Genomic DNA, 21,649 nt, shown 5'->3' with positions numbered 1-21,649 from the left:
CACAATCTGACTTCTGAAAAAGGGAAGCCTATTGTTTTTGAACTTAAACTTCTTAGACCTAAAAGTGAGGTTTATCATCTTCCTATATCCGGGGAATGAGAATGCCCATTTCATTTTTCCCACACCTTTGCCAACTGTGGGCATTTCATCTCCATCTTTACCACAATCTGACTTCTGAAAAAGGGAAGCCTATTGTTTTTGAACTTAAACTTCTTAGACCTAAAAGTGAGGTTTATCATCTTTTTTAAAAAAATGTATTTATGAGACCAGCTGTTAGCGTAATGACTATGTCGCTGAATTCCCATGTAGTCAACTGCGGTTCAAGTCCCGGACTTGGTGGCTTAAACTCACTCCGGGTGTGTGTGCGTGTGTGCCCAAGATCCTGAGAGGAGAATAGAGGAGAAGGGGTTGCGGCATGGCCATCCTCCCTGTGGGGTGATTTCTCGCTTTCTGTCTCTCTGTCTCTCTCTGGTGAGCGCACGCCCCCTGTAGCAAAAGCCTCTCCAAAAAAAAAAAAAAGTATTTATCTCATGAGAGAATGATAAAGAGAGAAAAGGAGAGAAAGAGAAAAGAATCGATTTCCTATCTTAATCCTCTCCAACCTTCCCAGCCAGTCAGGATCAGGGGCATACGCATGTGTATCTGGCATGTACAGGTTGACTCAGCAATCAAACCCTAGTGTTCCACATGGCTTCCAGCATTACATAGTGTCATGCTACAGCTGTGTCACTGTGACTGGGCCTTAATATTTTTTAAAGTACTTATTGGCCAGGCCAGCAGTTGTCATGGTGGTTAAGGTACTATATTCCCACATGGCGACCATGGTTCTAGTCCCAGACCTGACGGTTTGAAAATCACAACAAAGGACCAACAGGTGGCATAATGGTTATGTTGTTAGACTCCCACATAGTCAACTGCAGTTTGAGCCCTGAACCCAGTGGCTAGAAACTCATGCTGGGTGTGTGCATGTGCATGCCTAAAAGCTTGAGAAGAGAATGATGGAGAAGGATTGTGGCATGGCCATCCCCCTTGAGGGATAATTTCTTGCTCTCTGTCTCTCCAGTGAGTGCATGTGCCCTATAGCAAAATTCTCTCTCTAAAAAAAAAATAATAAAAGAGAGAGAGGAAAACCACAGCAAATAAATAGATAGAGAAATACTTATTTTTAAGTACTTCCTGGCCATTTGTGTATTTTTTTTTCCCCCTTGCATGTGTTTACTGTCTGGAGATACTTATTTTTAAGTACTTACTGGCCATTTGTGTATTTTTTTTCCCCCTTGCATGTGTTTACTGTCTTTTAAAATCTTTTGCCTATTTTCTTTTGGATTATTTCCACTGAATTATTGATGATCTAATTATAACTCTTTGTATATTAAGAAACTTAGTATTTTGCTTATCATATGTTAGAGAATTTTTTTTTCTAATTTTCCCCTTGGTTTTGGAAGTTGTTTACTAGTATTCTTCTTTTATGAAGACATTATTTTTTTTTCATGTTGTCATATCAGTCAGTCCTAAGACAGGCCTTCAGTGACCAAGTCCTACTCCAGTGTAAGTAAAGGTACTGATAATGGTGTTTTGTTTTTTTTTCCCTCAAGATAGTTTTGTGATAGGTGTATATAGAGTGAAATTATTTAGATTGATGGTTCTTTGTGTTTATATTCAAGAACAGTCACAAAATATCGGGTCTCTATCACACATTGAGCTGGTTATGATACTCCGGGATACAACATGGATAGGAAGTTCTGTAGTTTTTGCATGACAGTATTTGCCATGCAAATATTAGACCAATAGTATAAATCCTTAGGATTAGTGAGTCATTTCTTTCACAATTTGTCTGCTTGTCTAATAGCTCCTACCTCTGAATAGAAATTGAGGAATTATATGAATTTTTTCATTTTTGATATTTCATATTTATGTAAAAATGCAGTATGCTAACTGTTGGTAGGCAGTAAGGGCAAATAACTCAAAAAATAAAAAAAACTCCTACAAGTTTACTTTGGAATCAGCAACCTCTTCAACTTATGGATGACTCCATTGATAATAGGCTACAGATGTCTAGTCAGTAAAAGAGTGCATGTAAATTCCAGCTGTTCATCCTAAATGGTGGACATACACACAGGAAGTAGAGTGTTTAGTCTATGACTCCTGTACATCCAGCTTCCATGTGGTGATTTCTTTATCTTCTCTTTGTTCTCCTATTATAGTATCATACTTTTTTATTTTAAATATACTAACCGGATGGCTGTTATTAAACAACAAAATCAGTGTGAATTCAAATTGCACTCAATTTGGACTATTGTTTAAGGTACAATGAATGAGTTGGGATTTATTTTGTGCTTATTTATATGGGCTAAGGCTTGGCCTGAATTTTCTCTCACGGTAAAATTTTTTGCTTGCTCCTGGAATAAGTAGAATCAACAAGTATGGAATGCCTATAAAATACTCAGTTGCAAGACACCATACAGGTGTAATTGAGAAACGCAAGACTTGGTCCTTGCCTTGAGAGAGTTTAAAGGTGGATTGACTGTGAAGCTGCTGGTAACCTTTGAGGCCCTTTCTTTGCAATACCCCCTGTATAAATTTATATTCATATCTCCTTTTTCTTCAAGAGGACTCCTCAAATACCATATGCTCTCAAATTACAAACCTGGACCCACCCCAGTACTTGGTATTTTACTGCAAACGATAAGACATACATTGATGAAACAAGTAGATAACTAGTTAAGATGGTGTGAAATGAAGCTCTACTGTATTCTGCAGAGGAAAGAGGGTATAAAATCTTGAGAAATAAATCGCATTTATTTCACTTCCTCTTCAGAAATTTGAATTTATCTATATGTAGAAACCTCAACATGAATACTTTTCATGGCCTTTTTTTTTGCTCATTTCCTGCTCCCACTTAGGTTTTGTGGCCAGACTTCAGTCTTGACTGGATTTAACCAAAATACATATTCTTTGAGACACTGGGTTCTTAGATTGGTTGTTGGGACTTTTAATATCTATAATCAGGAGGAAGCAATTACATTGTACAAACTTGCTACAAACTTGCCTATTCTGAAGGTAAGCATTTGAAATGGTTTCTTGTCAGTATATTATTGGTAGATTTGTGTCTCTGATACAAGTTTTTAAGTTATTTCTTAATTGTAGATTTCTTATCTTTTGTGAAGTTAACACTGAGAGGTTATTATAGCATATGCTAATTCTGTAATTACCAGTCAAGAATGGATTGAAGGCAGATGCTGCAGTATTTATTTCCCACCAGAGAAAAGCTTATTTGAAGTCAAGCTTTGATGTCCCTTAAGATTTCTGTTCATGTGGCTTTTCTGGTATGGAACTGTTTGTTTTCTGGAATTTCTTTTTTATCTTTTTATTTTCCTTCTGCTAATGTGAGCCTTCGTGTTGACCAATGGACAGTGGTTTGAAGTCATGTATGGCTGAGGCCGTGTTTACTTTCCCTCTTCCTGGAGGTGGTCTGCCTTTCACAAGGCCTCCTGCTTCCTGTGCCTCTCACCATGGCTCAGGGATAAGTCTCAGCCACATTGGCCTCCTTTAAACCCAAGAGAAAGTTCTGAATTGTGGGTTAGCTGTTTGTGTAGGGGCTTTGAGATTTCATTTTCTCTAACTTCAAACATTCACTTTACTTAAGAATCTGTTTTCCCACCATGTCATTTTTAAAAGTAAGGGAGTTAGATACCACTGAAAATGTCTAACCTTAAAAGTGGGAAGAAACCTAAATTAACTAATGATCCCCACTGAGAGCTATGAAACATTTGTACAAATATTTAGATCATTTTCTTCAAACAGCTTTCACAATAGGTCCCTCTTGGGGCTATTTTTTGAGCATTCTCTCTTTCTCTAATACACATCTCTGATATCAGAAGTAAGTAGAACACCACCCACAGCTAGAGTAGGGTGGACTAGGTCTTTTGCGACGCCACTAGTGGCACTCAGGGCCCAGCGTGGAAGCACTGAGTAGTAGTGGATTCTCCCAGTGGAGGATTTACGGGGAAGATAAAGGCTGAAGCCATCTGTAAACACTGTGCTTTAAGCACATAATCTGACTTGAATTTGAATACATCACAGAGAAGAGACTGACTCTGTAGGTCTTTGAACTTACTCCTCCTTCTCATGTTTGCTTGTCATGTGCTGCCAAAGTCTTTATCTCACATGGTCCCCTCGTTATTACCCTGTGCTTACAGGTTAGAACGCTGTGGGTCAGAGACATTCTGTCAGAAAGTGGCAGAGCTGGAATTAAAACCTACCCCTTTCTGACTTAGAAGCTCTTTTACAGTAGACCTTATCCCCTCCTAGGATTTGTTAATACATTTTAAAAAGAAAAGATAATTATGAAACCCCTGTTGTGCCCCCCACCCTTTTTTTGCTACTATCTCAATTGATTTTCCTTGAAAACCATTTCCCGAGGATGCTTCTTTCACACAGTTGTGGGCAGTTCGCTTGGTTATCAGTGCTCTTATTCATTTGTTTACTCAAACAAATATATCAGATGCTTAATAGGTACTGTGCACCACTGTCCATGGTGCTGTCTGTGTAAGGGTGGGCAGACTTACCATGGTTCCTGTCCTCTTCATGCTTAGTGTCTGATGGGAGAGAATAGTAACACTAAACACATCATATACAAATAAATATGTGTAATTTATAGTGGTATGAATTACTGGGAGTTAACCTAGGTTCTGTGACAGACAGAGGATTTCGCTGTGGGTGGGAGATGGCAACACCTAGATAAAACTGAATGCTGACTAATGGCCTTGGGTGGTTCAATAGGTAATGGCCCATAAAGGTCCCTGTTGTGTCTGTGTTTCTGGAGTTCTTCTGCATATTTAATGAGTTCAGGCTAGATCCCTGACCTTGATCAGCTGCCTCTCAAAGAAGGTTCTTCTTGGAAGGGAGGAGAAATACTAAATAAAAAAAGCATGGGTGGATTTATGCAAATACATTACACTATGGGAATAGTAACTTTAAATTCATACATATGCCACCTGGAGGAGTTAACACTTTCATATGAGAAAGATAATATGCCAATAACCAAGAAATGGAATTATCCTTGGCCCAGCCTGGTGTTATAGTCTATAGCATATTGAACCGCAGTGCTGGAAGCCACACAACAGACCCCGAATTCGGATACCTAGGTTGGCCCAAAACACAGCAGGTACAAGTGTGTATGTCTAACATCCTGAAGAGCTGGGGCTCAGAGAAGGGCATCGTGGTGTGACAAGACCCTGTCAAGGGTTCTTCTCTCTTTCTGTTTCTATTGCTTTCTTTCTTTTGTGCGTGTGCATGGGTTATCATGAATAAAAAATAAGTAATCTAAAAAAAAATTGGAGCCACTCTTGCTAGTGAAGCCAGTTCCCCCCTCAGCATAATGAAGAGTTGCTCAAATATAAAACTTTAATAATTTTTGTTTATTTCCAGGAATTTTTTTGTCTTAAATGCCAAATATGTTTCTCTTTCCTTTCAGGGTTTTAGGCTACTTCATAGGAAAAGCAATTGTTCTGTCTTTGTAGCTGTGAGATTCATGAGCAAGACTTGTAGTATAGTGTCTCAGACCGCGGGCTCAGGGGTCAGAAAAAGACTTTTATTCTTTTGCACTCCTTACTTGCTTTGCACACCGGCAAATTGATTTATATATTGGCCTGATTCCCCATCTGTAAGATGAGAATGAAAAACAGCCCCTAATTTATAGGGTTAGTAGCAGGTTTAAACTTTCTAATGGACATATAGTTCTCAGTATAGGGCATGCAAATGTTAAATGCTTTAAAAATTACCATCATATTGTTGCCTTCTTTCTTCATGGCATTTATTATTATTTGAAATGACCTTATTTGTCTTACTTATTTCTTGACTGTCTCCTCTGCTTAGAGTCTGTGTTTTTCCATATTTACTGCTCCGACTCAGAGAGGAATGGTGCCTGCAGTGGATGCTTAGGAACCATTTGTCTAACAAATAAACACTGGTCATTGTTATCCATGCCTGTTACGACAGGTGTGTAGGAAGGTATCATAGAGAACAGTTCCCAGCTTCTGCCTACATTTGGTGGGACAGATAAACAAATCTACAGACACGTGGCCTCATGGTCAAGGCAGTGAGTGTCAAATGTGCAGTTTTAGTAAAACCTTTCCCGGGGGAGCTGTGAGGTGGTAGTAGTAAACCTTCTATAAAAAGTCCATAACACAAATCTATTCAGCTCTTAAATGCTTTCTTAGCATGAGGAGCTGGGTAAGCATTTTTGAGATGCATATGATATGTTCCAAATTACTTTTCGCTAAAGCTCACTTAAAAATAATTAAGTTTTTAATTTAGTGCTGGAATTAGACTAGGTGCTTGCCAAATATTCCTAGATTTGTGCTGGCAGACAGTGCTCATAAGGTTCCCTGGTTCCCTTTTTTTTTTCTTTCAGAAGTAGGCAAGCTTTCTAGTACCTTCCCTCTGCTCTCTCACACCCAAGAAAAGAACATCATCGGCAGAAAGAACACAGGAAACAGATGATAGAACCTGAACCCCCTTGGAGGGCTTCACAGCATCTTGTGCAGGGGACCACAGGTCTCCTCCAGGTGTTGGTTTCTTACAGTAGTGGCACTCATATGAAATGTGGTTCTTATTGGGACCAGCAGTTGGCGTAATGGCTATGTCACTGGACTCCCATGTAGTCGACGTGGTTCAAGTCCCAGACCCAGTGGCTTGAAACTCACACCGGATGTGTATGCATATCAAAATCCCGAGAGAATGGAAGAGAAGGGATTGTGGTATGACCATCCCCCGTGGGGGGTGACTTCTCGCTTTCTGTCTCTCTGTCTCTCTCTGTCTTTATGGTGAGCACATGCACCCTATAGCAAAAACCTCTCAAAAACCAAAATGTAGTTACTATTAACTAATAATAAGATTTCTTCTTGGGGCCAGCAGGTGGAATAGGGGTTAAAGCACTGGACTCCCACATGGCCAGTTGTGGTTCAAGTCCCAGACCCAGTGGCTTGAAACTCACACTGGGGGGGTATGCATGCCAAAATCCCGAGAGAATGGAAGAGAAGGGATTGTGGCATGACCATCCTCCATGGGTGGTGATTTCCCACTTTCTCTCACTTCATCTCTTTCTGTCTCTCTGGTGAATACACATGACCTAGCAAAAATCTCTCTCTCTAAAAAAAATAAAGACTTCTTCTGTATTGTGCTTGCTCTAAAGGTTATTTGTTAGTTTAACTTCCATCACTTATATAGGAAAGTTTTTGAAAATAATGCCATACCACTCTTCATTAATTTTACAAACTTCCTTCCCCACATCCCCACAGGGTCAAATGGAAACAAGTAGAATAGATCACCCATTGGATTCTCCACTGTGAATGACAGAGTTGAGATTTATCAGTCAGTTGGCTCCACGATGTACATTCTATTTATTTAGTTGGGAAGCTTTCAGGAAATTTTAGCATTGCTTTGTTTTCTATCTAGCTTAAAATGTAGTCATATTGGGTGTTATGACTAGCATTAGAGTTTCTTAGTAAATAAAGGTTATTTCTTCAGATTTTTGTTATGGTTGAGTTTAAATGAATTTTCCTCTAGACCTGGGTGCTGATGACTCCCTAGACGAAAACAAATCAACCAACCAACCCTTGAATAGTATGGATTTTAAAAAAGAGGCAGATTGAAAACAATAAATTGGACTTAAATCTTACATCTCATGACTCTGAGAAAGATGAAACTGTTGACTGGCTGGTGGAAAAGAGGATTATGATAAGGGTTATGAGACTCTTTCAGTATTAAAATGTTTATAACATAAGAAAGAGCATTGGAAACTTTAGCAGCTTTTGGAAAGGTCCCATGCTCACTTGCTGGTTCATGCTTTATCAAGTGGAGAAAAATCGTTTAGCTCGAAAAATGATAGCAAATACCACATTTATAATATGCATATTCATTTGTGGTAGACAGAATAACAGCTCCCCAAAGATGGCCACATCTTAATCCCTGGAACCTTTGACTATGTTAGGTTATATGACAGAGGGGAGTTAAGGCTGCAGATGGAATTCAGGTTGCTAATCAGATGACTTTAAAATCAGGAGATTATCTTGGGTTTTCTAGTTGGTCCAGTGTAATCACAAGGGTCCTTAAACAGGAAAGATGGAGGCAGAAAAGAGTCAGACAGCAAGAATGTGGGCATGGAAATAGGATAAGAGAGACACTGGATTGATGCCTTTGAGCCTGGAGAAAGGAGGCCTTGAGAAAAGGGCTTCAGCAACCTCTAGAAGGTGGACAAAGCAGGTAAAGGGACTAGAGCCTCCTAGAACCTCTAGAAAGGATGTAGCCCTGGCCCCACCTCGATCTTAACCCACCGAGGTCTGTGTTGGGCTTTTGACCTACATAACTGTAAAATATTAAGTTTGTGTTGTTTTAAGCCACTAAGTTTGTGGCCATTTCTTGCAGCAGCAACAGATAAATAAGAAACAAGGAATTCTTGTCAAGGAGATTGACTCTAAAAAAGCTAGTGCTGGTGGGCTCAAGGACACTGAAGGTCAGTCAGTCACCTTCACCTTTGTTCAATTCGGGGTGGCATGCCCTACCCAGATGTGGCCCCACACCCAGCTCCAGGGAGCCTAGCTCCCTGGGAGGCAGGGCAGGGCTCAGCCTCATGCAATGAGCACCATCACACCCCTGTCTTCCATAACTATGCCAATGGCTTTGGTTAACTGGGAAAATTTAATCTGGTGCTTTTTTAGAATCACATCCAGCCACAATCACATGAGGGAAAATGGTAATAAGTTATCTTCCCTGCTGAGTTTATTGTCCTTGGGAAATCTTTATTTATGCCAAGTGGACCTTACTCTCCCCCGGCACGGTGGGATTCTCAATGGGAACATGTGACCGCAGAGCAGTAGCTTTATGGGATGACAGTGATGACTGTTGAAATAGGCACTAGAGTGATGCTTCACCTCAGAGCATAACCAGGCTAGCTTTCTTATCTTGAAATGGGATGTATAAGACCTAAGAGATAAAAATATTTTTATGAAGTAGCTCTTTTTAAAATTTGATTCGGCAAAGAAGGGAGAGAGGATATGTAGTTGTCCTTTTTTTTTTTTTTCCCTAAAAGAATACCAAATTGCCTAGCAGGTTTTAAAAAAAAGTGTGCTTATGTTTGGAAATTACAAAATGAAACTGACAAGAAACTGAAAGGCAACGTGTGTGTATTTTTTTTTTTGAGAGGTTTTCGCTATAGGGTGCGTGCGCTCGCCAGACAGACAGAGAGAGACATATAGACAGAAAGCGAGAAATCACCCCCCAGGGGGGATGGTCACGCCGCAATCCCTTCTCCTCCATTCTCTTCTCGGGATCTTGGGCATGCACACACATGCACCCGGCGTGTGTTTTAAGCCACCGGGTCCAGGACGCGAACTGCGGTCGACTACGTGGGAGTCCAATGACATAGCCATTACACTAACTGCTGGTTCCCCACCCCCGTGTATTCTAAGCAGTAACTGAAGTTTTAAACTCAGTTTTGATGATGGAAAGCAGTGATTCTGACCATTTTCCAGCAAATGGTGGGAGAAATTGATCACAAACTTCTTTCAGAATCTGCTGAAAACTAGAAAGAAAGCAACATCATAAAGTTTTGTATATAGTTTAGCAGATTCCCAGATTTCTGTAAGTTCATCCAGGGATCCTGGGTAATGAACCCCCCAGACAAAATCTTTGGGTACTAAAATGTTTATAACACGAAAAAGCGCTTTGAAAACTTTAGCAGTTTTTATGAAAAGCTTCATGTTCTCTTGCTGGTTCATGTTTTATCAAGTGGAGAAAAATAGTTTAACTTGGAAAATGATAGCAAATACAACATTTATAATAATGCTTATTCGTTGTGGAAGGCAAAATAGCAGCTCCCCAAAGATGGTCACCTGTTAATCTCTGGAACCTACGAATATGCTTGGTTATATGGCAGAGGGGAGTTAAGGTTGCAGATGGAATTGAGGTTGCTCATCTGTCTTTGGTGATGAGGGACATGCAGATGACCATGTGAATCAGGGCAGACACTGTTCTTAGCTTATGTTAAGATTGAGCAAAAACTTAAGTATGATCCTGAGAAGTAATTTTTTATTAAAGTATACAGCCTCTGTGGCACAGTCAAAGCATAACAATAGCAGCACAGCAGTGAGTAGCATACTGCACCACAGAGCTGGAAGCCACATGCTCACTCTGGTTTGAGTCTGTGGCCTGAAAATAGCTCAGTGCATGTGTACATGCCCAGGGTCCTGAGGAGCTGCAGGACTGGAACAGGAGGATTGTGGCTTGACTGGGCCCCCAGTGGACGGTACTTCTCTGTCTCTGTCGCATGTGCTCTATCATAAATTAAAAAAAATAATAAAATATATTTTATGGTCCATTAAAGCCAATTGAATGATTTAAAATAATGTATCTCTGATTCTAGAAAATGAGTAGTATAAAATGTTTTTGAGATAATTTTATGATTTTTTAAATCACTTAATTCTATTTTTTTGAATTTTTAATTTTTTTACATTTAATTTTTATGAACTTAGCCCTTGAGAATACCATCAAGTCATGGCAAGCACAATTCTTCTGCCTTTAGCCTCTGCTGAAGTCACCAGTGTGTACCAATTTAGATAAATTGATGTTGTATTGAGTTTTGTAAGGATAGGAGAGCAAAGTTGCCCTAAAAAAGGTGGGATGCTATCTACAAAACTCAGGTTCTGTATTTGGTTTTGCATGGTATGAGATTCTTGAAGAGCTCTGCAGTAGCGGCTTTTTGTGGTCGGGGAAAACAGACCCTTAGACTTAGGCTGACTTTTGATAATGTATTTTTTAATTATTAAAGAGAGAGAGAGAGAGAAAGTGAGAAATCACCCCCTGGGGCAGATGGCCACACTACAGCCCCTTCTCCATTCTCCTCTTGGGATTTGGGCACATGCACACATGCACCTGTGTGTTTTCCAAAGCCGCTGGGTCTGGACTCAAATGTGCAGTTACTTGGAATCCAGCCACCTTACCCATCATGCCCCTGGCTAGTCCTGTTAATGTCCTGAACCTGAGAAAGGAAGCAGTGGTGGCACAGAGGTAAATCATGGCACTCTGAGTCAGAGCTACACGGAAGGTTGCAGGTTCATGACTGGAGACCTCTCTGAACATGAGGGGCGTGTGCGTGCTCAGGATCTTGGCTGGCTGAAGCTGGGAGTGGATCGTAGCTGTGAGACCCTGTCGAGGGTGCTGCATCTCTGTTTCTGTCTTTCTGTCTGCCTCACTCACGGAATGAATACATCTTAAAAAACAAACGAGACCCGAGGGACATCTAGACTCACTCACAGCCTGTGGTTCTGTGTGATGCCTGCATCCTCACCCCAGCCCAACCCCATTTTCTTCTGTTGTCCTTCATTATAGCCAGAGCAGTGGTAGCATGCTATAAGCTGTGTTTGCAGTTGGCTTAGACTGCTAGGAACAGAGCAAAGTGGAAGGAGATGTTGATGGCCCACCACCTTTGGAGTGCTGAAAACAGACAAGAAAAAAAGAAATGGATGACCGGGACTTGGAATGAAAAATAGAAGAAACCTTATAGCAAGAATGTGAGAGCCAGTATTCCTAAATAACTTTAGATTTGGATGACAAACAAGTGCAATAAGAGACACTGTTTTCTTTCCCTTGGATGAATTGTGACTGTAAAATCTTTGTCCTTTTCTTGGTCTCCTCTTTAGACAGTTGTAGGGTGGGGTTGAGAGTGAGGGTGTTAGTCTCAAGAAAGATTGTATAGCATTTTGTAACTGGCAAGCAGAACAGAAATACTAGGTACTTTTTGCTGTTAATGTGGTTTTAACAGTCAGGGATGACTGGAGATTATGTGGAGAATTGAAGGGTAAGAAGCTGGAGAGTCCTTTGCCATAAAGGCTTAGAGGGGAGAAGAACAGCTCATTTTGAGTGTTCCAGCTTATTTATTTATTTAGAGGGTTTTTTTTTTTTTGTATAGGGCGTGTGCACTTACTGGAGAGAGAGAGACGGAAAGCAAGAAATCACACCCCCCCCCTCCCCGCAGGGGTGAGGGGGATGGTGGCCATGCCACAATCCCTTCTCCTCCATTCTCCTCTCGGGATTTTGGGCAGGCACACACATGCCCAGTGTGAGTTTCAAGCCTCCAGGTCCAGGACTTGAACTGCAGTCGACCACATGGGATTCCAGCTCCTCAACCACTATGCAACCTATCTATCTCCTTCTAACTTTTTCTAATCATGGGACGGTTTTGCCTAGAGAACCAGGCCTCATGAGCAGGAAGCACCGTGCAGGGTTCTCTGTTCAGTCTTCCTGACTGCTTCCTTTCCTGTGAGAGAGCAGGGAGTTTCAGCCTTCTTGCCTTTGACCTGAGTCTTCCTCCTGAATAACCAACTTCATAGTGGTAACAGGACCTTCCCAAGGTAGGCTGGTGGCCACGATCCAGTTCTCAGGTTGTACTTGGGTGGGAAGGTGCCTGCCCTAGAGGATATTATTCAGAGAGATTAAAAACAGTCCTCTTGGGGAACCAGCAGTTAGCGTAATGGCTATGTTGTTGGACTCCCACGTAGTCGACTGCGGTTCGCGTCCCGGACCCGGTGGCTTAAAAAACTCATGCCGGGTGCGTGTGTGTACGTGCCCAAGATCCCAAGAGGAGAATGGAGGAGAAGGGATTGCAGCGTGGCCATCCCCTCTGGGGGGTGATTTCTCGCTTTCTATCTCTCTGTCTCTCTCTGTCTGGCGAGCGCACGTGCCCTATAGTGAAAAAAAACCCTCTCAAAACAAACAAACAAACAAAAAAAAAGGTCCTCTTGCTGATCCATGGGATACAGTCCAAAGTCTTTACCAAGGCTTTACTTGATGTTCCAGACAGCTGCAGACCATTTCACCCTTATCATTCCCCTGAATCAAGGTCAGCTTCTGAACATTTTTCTCATACCTGATCTGTGCATCTCGTGGGTCAGTTGAAGAAATATGCTCAAGATGGGATTTATTAGAAAAGCAAAAGGTTCTCAGAGGTCCTTGCGTTAGCAGCTTCATGTGAGGTCTCTCTCTTACTTCATTTTTTTCTATTCTTTCACCATCTCCAACAAGTCTCTCCTTCTCTTCTCTTGCCTCCCTAGCCTTTCTTAAATTGTGGTAGCAGGGGGTATTAATTCATTCTTTTTTTTTTTTGGAGATGTTTCTGCTACAGGGCATGTGCTCTTGCCAGAAAGAGAGAGACAGAGAGACAGAAAGCAAGAAATCACTCCCCCATGGGGAGATGACCACGCCCTTCTCCTCCATTCTCCTTTGGGATCTTGGACATGCATGCACACATGACCGGCGTTAGTTTAAGCCACCAGGTCTGGGATTCGAACCACGGTTGACTACATGGGAGTCCAGCGACAGCCATTACACCAACTGCTGGTCCCATGGTTATTAATTCATTTAGTAAATGTTTATTGAGTGCTTACTATGTGCAAGCTCTGCTCCAGCCTAGGGCATATAACAGTAAGCAAGAGAAAATCTGAATTCTTTTCTGTGGCTTACCGGACCATCACAGTCTGTCTCTGTTACAGCAAGTCTCATCTCCTACACCCCCTTCACTCACTGCTCTGCTCCTCATTGGCCTACTTGATTTTTCCTAAGCACATTTCTGCCCCTTTGTATCACTTCTCCCTGCTTCTTGGAAGGCTCACTCCCTAATGATCGTCATGGCCCACAACTCCCTCACCTTCTGGAGGCTTTTACCGAATAGTCATATTCACATTGATCCTTCCCCATATGAAACACAACCTCCAGGCCTCTGTGGTGACCAGCCACCCTTACCTGCTTTATTTTTTGCCATGGTGCTTTTCATTGTCTGACTTAGAACATATTCACTATTTGATAGATAATTGTCTGCATCTCCCAACCCCCACTACAACGCAAGCTTTATGAGAACGGGGGTATGGCTTGTTTGCTGCTGCGACCTCAGTGCCTACAGCAGTACCTGAACATAGTCCTGACTGAATAATCCTGAGTGAGGGCTAAATGACTCAAAGAACGAATGGCTTTGAGAATGCATGAAAAGCGCAAGGTTTCTAACTAGAAGAGTTATAATGTGTCAGGACTCAAAAGAAGTAAACAGGACACCTGTAGCTGTGTGGTAGGGTCGTGACTCAGAGGCTGGGCTCTAGGGTCTGACGTTCAAGAGTCAAATCCCTATTCCACTCATGAATTGTGTCGTCTTTGTGGTCATTGTACTTAAGCTTTCTGGGCCTCATTCTTCTCATGTGCAATCTATGAATAACAATAATAATAAGGCTGACCCTTTAGTGATTAAAGGTATCTGATCCCATATGGCTGACAGTGGCTTCAATCCCGACCCTAGTGGCTTGAAAACATTCTGGGTACATTGTATGCATGCCCAGAATATTGCCAGGATGGAGAAATGGAGAAGGTATTGCAGTGTGGTCATGCTGTTTGCCGGGTGCTTTCCCCTCTCCTCTCTCTGTTCCTCTGTCTCCCTCTGGCAAGTGCATATACCTTCTGGGAATTAAAAAAAAAAATAGTCTATAGGATTATTGTGAGAATTAAATGAACCAATCCATGTAAAACAGTAAGTAAAATGTCTGGCATATAGTAAGTTCTCAGTAATTATTAACTGCTGTTATTATTGGATCATTACTAGAATCAAGTAGAACCTGAAAAGTTCTTCATGATTACACCCACTGGTCAGGTGTTTTTTTTTGTTTGTTTGTTTTTGTTTAGAGGTTTTTGCTATAGGGAGTGTGTGCTCGCCAGACAGAGAGAGAGAGACAGAGAGATAGAAAGCGAGAAATCACCCCCCAGGGGGGATGGTCACACCGCAATCCCTTCTCCTTCATTCTCCTCTCGGGATCTTGGGCACGCACGCACACGCGCCCGCTGTGAGTTTTAAGCCACCGGGTCTGGGATGCGAACCGCGGTCAACTATGTGGGAGTCCAGTGACATAGCCATTACGCTAACTGCTGGTCCCATCAGGTGTTTTCTGTTGGAGAGCAAAGATGAAGAAGTCCCCATCCCCACCAGAAAGATCATCCCTGGGGATAACTTTATCTTAGAGTTTCTTTGAACCACAAATAGTCTTGGTCCTCCCCTTCAAACACATATTAAATATTTCATCTACCCAGATAGGCTCGAAAGAATATAGACCTCCCCTCTAGAAAGAGCTGTTTGCTGTTTAAATATTAGTAACCAGTTAAATATGATATTTTTTTTTCTTTTCTTTCTCTAGTAATTTTTAGTTTGAAATAAATAATTGCTTAAGGTTATACTTTAGGAGGTATTTATAAACCTTTTTTTTTTTTTTTACCTTGTGACAACAGAATACTATGTCAAAAGTCATTCTGACAATTTGTATTTTAATCTAAGTTTTATGAGTTACCATTTAAAAAAAGGGCAGTTGCTCATTGTAAGCCTTCTTAAGAGGTTGGAGCTTTGATCTTAAATCCTAAGGAGGCTTTTCAGAAATTGGAGGTGACATTGTTGACAGGTTCATCTGTAGCTATTCTACTGCCATTAATTAAACACACCCAATATACTTACTTTATTTACTCCTCTAAAGTAATGAATTGAACTTGACTTTGATTTTTGGTGAGAAGCTATGAGAGGGTCTAGGGAAACATCAAAGAAAGACTAGTCAAACCGACTCTGTGATGACCTAGTCTGGACATGAAAGAAACTAGTCTAGTTTCTTTTCAACAAAGCATTAATTCTCCTTAATGATAAGTCCATGAAGTTCAAGAGGGTACAGGCATTTTTAATTTTAAAAGTTTATTTATTTATTTCTTCCATGAGAAAGAGAGAGATAGAGACACAGCGTCCCCAGTAGGATCCCGAGGCCACGATCACCCCCAGCCTTAGTCAGCCTGGGATCACAGGCTTGTGCGTAGCTGGTGTACTCAGGGAGGTCTCTGTCTGTGAACCCAGGACATCACAGAGCGCCAGCCTTTACCCCTGTGCCACCTTCCACCCCTAGGCTCTTTAATATTACTCACTTCTAAGTGTCCTTTGAAATGATTTGTGTGCATTGTTTGCATTTTCATACTGCTTACTCCTTCAAGAGATCACCTTTATTTTTTTTAAAAGAGATTTTTGCCTTGGGGTACCTGTGCTCACCAGAGAGAGAGACAGAGAAAGTGAGAGGAAAAGTGAGAAATCACCCTCCGAGGGGATGGCCACACTGCAATCCCGTCTCCTCTATTCTCTTCTGGGGATTTTGGGCATGCAAGCACATGTGCTGGTGTGATTTTCAAGTCACCAGGTTTGGGACTCAAACCACTGTCAGGCATGTGGGAGTCCAGTGATGTAGCCGGTATGCCATCTGCTGGCTCCCTCAAGAGCTCAGCTTTAACGTCTTAGAACTTTCTTTTCCATTTTATTTTAGATTTTGGAATAATCACAGCTAGCTTAAAGCACTTTCATGCCCCTATGCCCTTAGGGATGCAAACACAAGCAGATTGAGACACGTGGATAAGCCCAAGGCCGGATGATGCCTTTGCAGAAAAAGATGGAATCTGGAAGTCGGGTGGTCCTTTACCATACCTGCTTCTGGAGCCCCACTAGGCAACTTGTTTGTCCGCCATAGCCATCATGTGCCTTTTGCGGGGCAGGCACTATTTTATGCTTGAGGGAGTAGGGAGCAAAAGAGAGAAAAATCCTACCCTCATGGGATGGATGTTCTATTAGATAATTAACACAAAAACCAAACTAATTATACGATACATTACAAGGTGTTAATGGCTACAGAGAAAAATAAGGCAGGTAAGGTGTGATGTTAGTCAGTTTGTGGAGGGTGGTCGGGGAAGGATTGATAAAGTGATATTTGAGCAAAGACCTGAGGAGGAGGGCCCAAGCCCTTGGCATGGCTGTGGGAGGAGGCAGTAGCGAGTGCAGGTTCTGGAGCGGGAGGATGCCTGGCATGGTGGAGTGAAGAGGAGGTTAGGGAGGCAGGAGTGGAGGGAGTGAGTCGCAGGAGGCATGGGTGCAGGTATGGGGCAGATCATGTAGGGCTCTGTGAGACAGGTAAGACTTGGGCCTTTGGGCAGAGTGAGATGAGACATGGGAGACTTCTGGATGGGGAAGTGGAATAATCTGACTCACACTGAAAAGGATGGCCGATGGCTGCTTCGGGAAGCCAGGAGACTAGTTAGGTGGCTGTTACTCTGATCCAGCCAAAGATGGTGGTAGTTTGAGCCAAAGTGGAAGCCATGGAGGTGAAGAACAGTGTTTGGATTCAGGATATGTTGTCAAAGCAGAGCCAAAAGCATTTGAGATGAGTTTGGTGGAGAAGAGTCAGGGATGTCTGCAAGATTTGAGCCAGAGCAAACAGATGAGGCGCTCTAAGATAGTTCATGCCTTATTATGATGGTTCTTACTGGTCTCCACAGTATTACTGAACAGTCACTCTGGTCCTTACTGGGAACCTGTAGACCCCTCTGTAACCAGGAGAAAGACTTATATGGTCTTCTGAGCCATCACACATTAGCATTGCAGATGGTACCAGGCTCATTAGTGAGAGAACTTTGCCTATCAGTGGAAGCTGTTTTGTTCATCTGGACACCATCTGATTGCACGTTAGGGCATCCCATTCTAGGGGAGCCCCAGTGCTAGGCGTTGGTGCTGTGTACATCTGCACCTCAGCAGAGACCTGAAAAATGCAGAAAAAGAGCAGGAGAGGATGAGAAGTGACAGAGAAGACAAGAGTAGGAACACCTAGAAACTTAGTGCAAACATCTCTGCAAAGAAACATAACATGGCCAGTAAGCATTTCCCCCTTTTATTTTCATTTCCCAAAGCATCCAGTCAGAAGATAAAAACTGAGATATTTCCAGAATAACCAGAGAGAGAGAATTAATGGATAAGATGGAATGTGATAAAAACAAAGGCAAAGTCCCTCATGTAGTCCCTGCGGGAGAGGGGAAGTGGGATGGGTCATGTAATCGGAGAGATGGCTGCTCAGTGGCTCTCCAAGACCCCACTCTGCCCTGCACCCCACCTCTCTCCTACTTCAGTGCACCACAAAGCCCATAGGGAGGGAACATGAGGACGTGGTTCGCTATGATGGTGGCCGTGGACAGAGCCAAAAACTCCCACTCTGTTTATTTACTGGGAATCTCATTTCCCATTTGTGCCCTGCTCACTTGGGGATAAATAAATCTTACTCCGACCAAGTTCTTATCTCAGGAAGAGCAAAGGGCAGCTCTGGAAGTCTCTAAACAGCAGGTGCAGGACAGAATAAGGAGTGACGGGAGGGTGGAGACCCGTGGGAATGTCTTCAGGAGGCCACGAAGTACGTATGGCTGATGAGCCAGAGAAAGCAGCAGGTGGAGGGCCGGGGCTGAGGGCACGCACTGAAAACCACTGGGATGGGGTAACTGAAGACCAGATGGACTGGCATTCAGTCCAACCAGATGGTGGGCTTTTATTTTTAAAAGGATTTGTAAATCCTAGGAACAAGGAACCATCAGGGTACTGGGCCTTTAGTCCCATTAGTAGAAGGCAAAAGTGTGCTCTTTAAAAATGTAAACTCAGGGGAACCAGCAGTTAGTGTAATGGCTATGTTGCTGGACTCCCACGTAGTCGACCACGGTTCGTGTCCTGGACCCGGTGGCTTAAAACTCACGCCGGGCACGTGTGCGTGCGTGCCCAAGATCCCGAGAGGAGAATGGAGGAGAAGGGATTGTGGCATGACCATCCCCCCTGGGGGGTGATTTCTCGCTTTCTTTCTCTATGTCTCTCTCTGTCTGTCTGGCGAGCGCACGCGCCCTATAGCGAAAAACCCCTCCAAAAAAAAAAAAAAAGTAAACTCGGGACCAGAAGTCGGTGTAATGGCTATGTCGCTGGACTCCCATGTAGTCGACAGCGGTTCAAGTCCCAGACCCGGTGGCTTAAATTCACGTTGGGCATGTGCATGCATTCCCAAGATCCCAAGAGAAGAATGGAGAAGGGATTGTGGCATGGCCATCCACCCTGGGGGGTGATTTCTCACTTTCTGTCTCTCTGTCTCTCTCTCTGTCTTTCTGGCAGTGCACACACCCTATAGCAAAAACCTCTCTTTGTTATTTGGGCAGGGGCCCCACCCTATAGCAAAAACCTCCCAAAAAAAAAAAAAAAGATAAAAATGTAAACCCACCAATTTCAGGAGTTCTCTTATCAAAATGTTGGGACAGACAACCAGTTGTGAAACTCCAAGAGATCTATGAACTCTTTATTTGCTAGATAGACAAACTACAAAAAAAAAAAAAAAAAAAAAAAAAAGCTTAGCTATTATAATATAAAGACCACACCTTATGAATTTAAAGCAGGGCTAGCAGGTGGCATGGAAGCTGGGATCCTGGATCCCACATGACCAACCGCATGGTTTAAGTCCCAGACGTAGTGGCTTGAGAATCATGCCAGGCATGTTGCATGCATTCCCCAAATCCCAAATCCCAAGAGAAGAATGAAGGAGAAGGGATTGCAGCATGGCCATGTTCCCCAGAGTTGATTTCTCACTTTCCCTCTCTCTATCTCTCTGTGTGTCTCTGGTGAGTGCACACACCCTATAGCAAAAAATAAATAAATAAATAAATCGAATTTAGTAAACTTATGTTCCGAACCAAGTGACATGTGATATATGTGCACGATGCAGGCTTGTTCACTGTGGAGGTGGAAGAACAGCGTACAGTGCAGTTAGGGACCGATCCACCATGTAGTCGCTTTGGCATTTGTAATGAGAGAAATGTCAAGTTTAAGCACCTAGTGCTTTACGAAACATCAGATTCCTGCCCCACTGTCCCAGTTACTGTCTAGATCTCCTGGCCTCAGTCTACCCAGGCTGCTGTTCGCTGCTGTTCTAGTTCCTAAAGCACAACCGTTCTGTTCCCCTGTTCTTGTCTCGAGTCCAGGCTTTACTTGAGGCATACAGAGTTATTTCCACAGACTTCTTCAGTGGGCCTTGCCCTCAAAGAGACCAGACTCCCTGATGCAGTGGGGAGTCCTCTCTGCGTGCCTGAGTGGTCCATGGGTAGAAGCACTCAGTCTCCCTTGACTCCTGTAGCAGGAGGCGGCAGTGGAGGGCTTGCTGTGCCAGGATTCATGAGGGGTCTGCCTTGCTGTGTCATGGAATATCTGATTCTCCTACTGGTAGGGAAAACCTCATGAAATCTAAGAAATTCAGAGGAATGTTAAATGTTAAAAGAAAAGTTGTAAGTACTGTGATTCCTAATCATTTTTCTATTTAGAATACACTGGTCCAGTCATTGACTAACTCTTGATAATACTGCATCTTTTTAAAATGATTTATTTATCTATGGTAGAGCACATGCATGTGAGAGAGGGAGAGGGAGAAACACCCTTCACAAGGTCTGGTCCTGCCACAATCTCCTTCCTCCGGCCCTCCAGCCCACCAGCTCTTTGGCACTCATGCACGTGCCTGGTGTTTGTCCGGCTGTCCTGGCTGGGGATTTGAACTGCACTTGCTGTGTGGGATCTAGTTTCTGAGCTCTGTATTACCATTGCACCATGGAGCTAGCCCCAGTACACATCAGTTTTGATGTTGTTTCATCATTTTTTTCTTTACTTACTCCTGAAAAGTGTTAACTACTATTTTGTGTTTGAAATGGAATAGAATTGCTTTCCAACACCATTGATCATCTCTGCTTGGCATCTGTTTTTGTGTATAAAGGTATGGAAACCTGACAAGCCCTAACTGTGAAGAAGAAGGGAGTCAAAGTTCATCAGAGTCCAAGACGGTGATCAGAAAGTGAGTATGCCTTTCCTCTGCATTCTAAACTTTTCAGAGTGTAGTTAGTACTTTCTTATTCCTCTGGGATGCTGACATGATCTTTTCCATGATGCGTATGACATGTGATGCAGGCACCATGCTTAGGGATTCAGGGTAAGTGAGCAAAACAATTAAGTGTCCGCTCTCGGAAAGTCTGATCTTTGCAGAGTGTATATACCTCAAGTACGTACACAGGAAGAAGCAGAAAGAAACAGGGAAGGCACTAGGCCCAGGTGGGGGTTTGGATTCACCTGGATGCCAGCAGTGGTCTCTGATCTGGTGACCTGGGAGCAGATACGAGCCGCTGAGTGGCCAGGAGAGCGCGTGTGGAAAAGTCCCTGAGGCAGGAGCAGTGTGCGAGAAAGCGAGGGAGACCAGAGCAGGTGGAGTGAAGCAGCAAGTGCTGCGAGGTGGAGTATGGAGGGCAGCGAGGGGCCCAGATCACGTGGGAACTCGGGGGACTGGAAAGCAAAGTGCATTTGAGTCCTAGGGAGGTCAGAAGGGCTTAGGGTTGAGAGCAGCACTATGACCTGGCATATTTGGAAGACTTACTCTGGCCCTGTGTGGAAATAGACTGTGGAGACGAGGGCTGTGTGGAGCAGGGTGCCTGGCCAGGACCCTCATGAGGGCCCCGGCTGGGGCTGGCGGTAGCGTGGGCTCAAGCAGTGAGGCAGGGAGTGCTGGAAGAATGGGCTGTCCCAGAGGAAGAAGAGGCCAGGATGCCTCCATGGCTCGTGTTCCAGTGCTGATAGAACAGAGCGTGGGTGTTCTAAGACAGCAAAGACTGGCAGGGGGGGAGGGAGAGGGGTTGGCAGAGCGGCTGTCAACAATTAAGAGATATGTTTGCTATAGGGCACATGTACTTACTGGAGAGACAGAGAGACAGAAAG

At 43.1% G+C, this 21,649-nt stretch overlaps 1 protein-coding gene across 1 annotated transcript in view; it reads left to right on the top strand.

Annotated features, from left to right (window-relative positions):
- Positions 1-21,649, top strand: part of RGL1 (ral guanine nucleotide dissociation stimulator like 1) — a 370,662-nt gene that overhangs the window by 254,657 nt on the left and 94,356 nt on the right. The window contains 1 exon segment of the mRNA XM_014586063.2: positions 20,661-20,738. Within this exon segment, the coding sequence (XP_014441549.2) occupies positions 20,661-20,738 (78 nt within the window).

This window comes from Tupaia chinensis, unplaced genomic scaffold, assembly GCF_000334495.1.
Source record: "Tupaia chinensis unplaced genomic scaffold, TupChi_1.0 Scaffold000112_1, whole genome shotgun sequence".
Classification (NCBI taxonomy): domain Eukaryota; kingdom Metazoa; phylum Chordata; class Mammalia; order Scandentia; family Tupaiidae; genus Tupaia; species Tupaia belangeri.
Note: the sequence above shows the minus strand (reverse complement) of the source record. Positions and strands in the feature narration are given on the sequence as shown.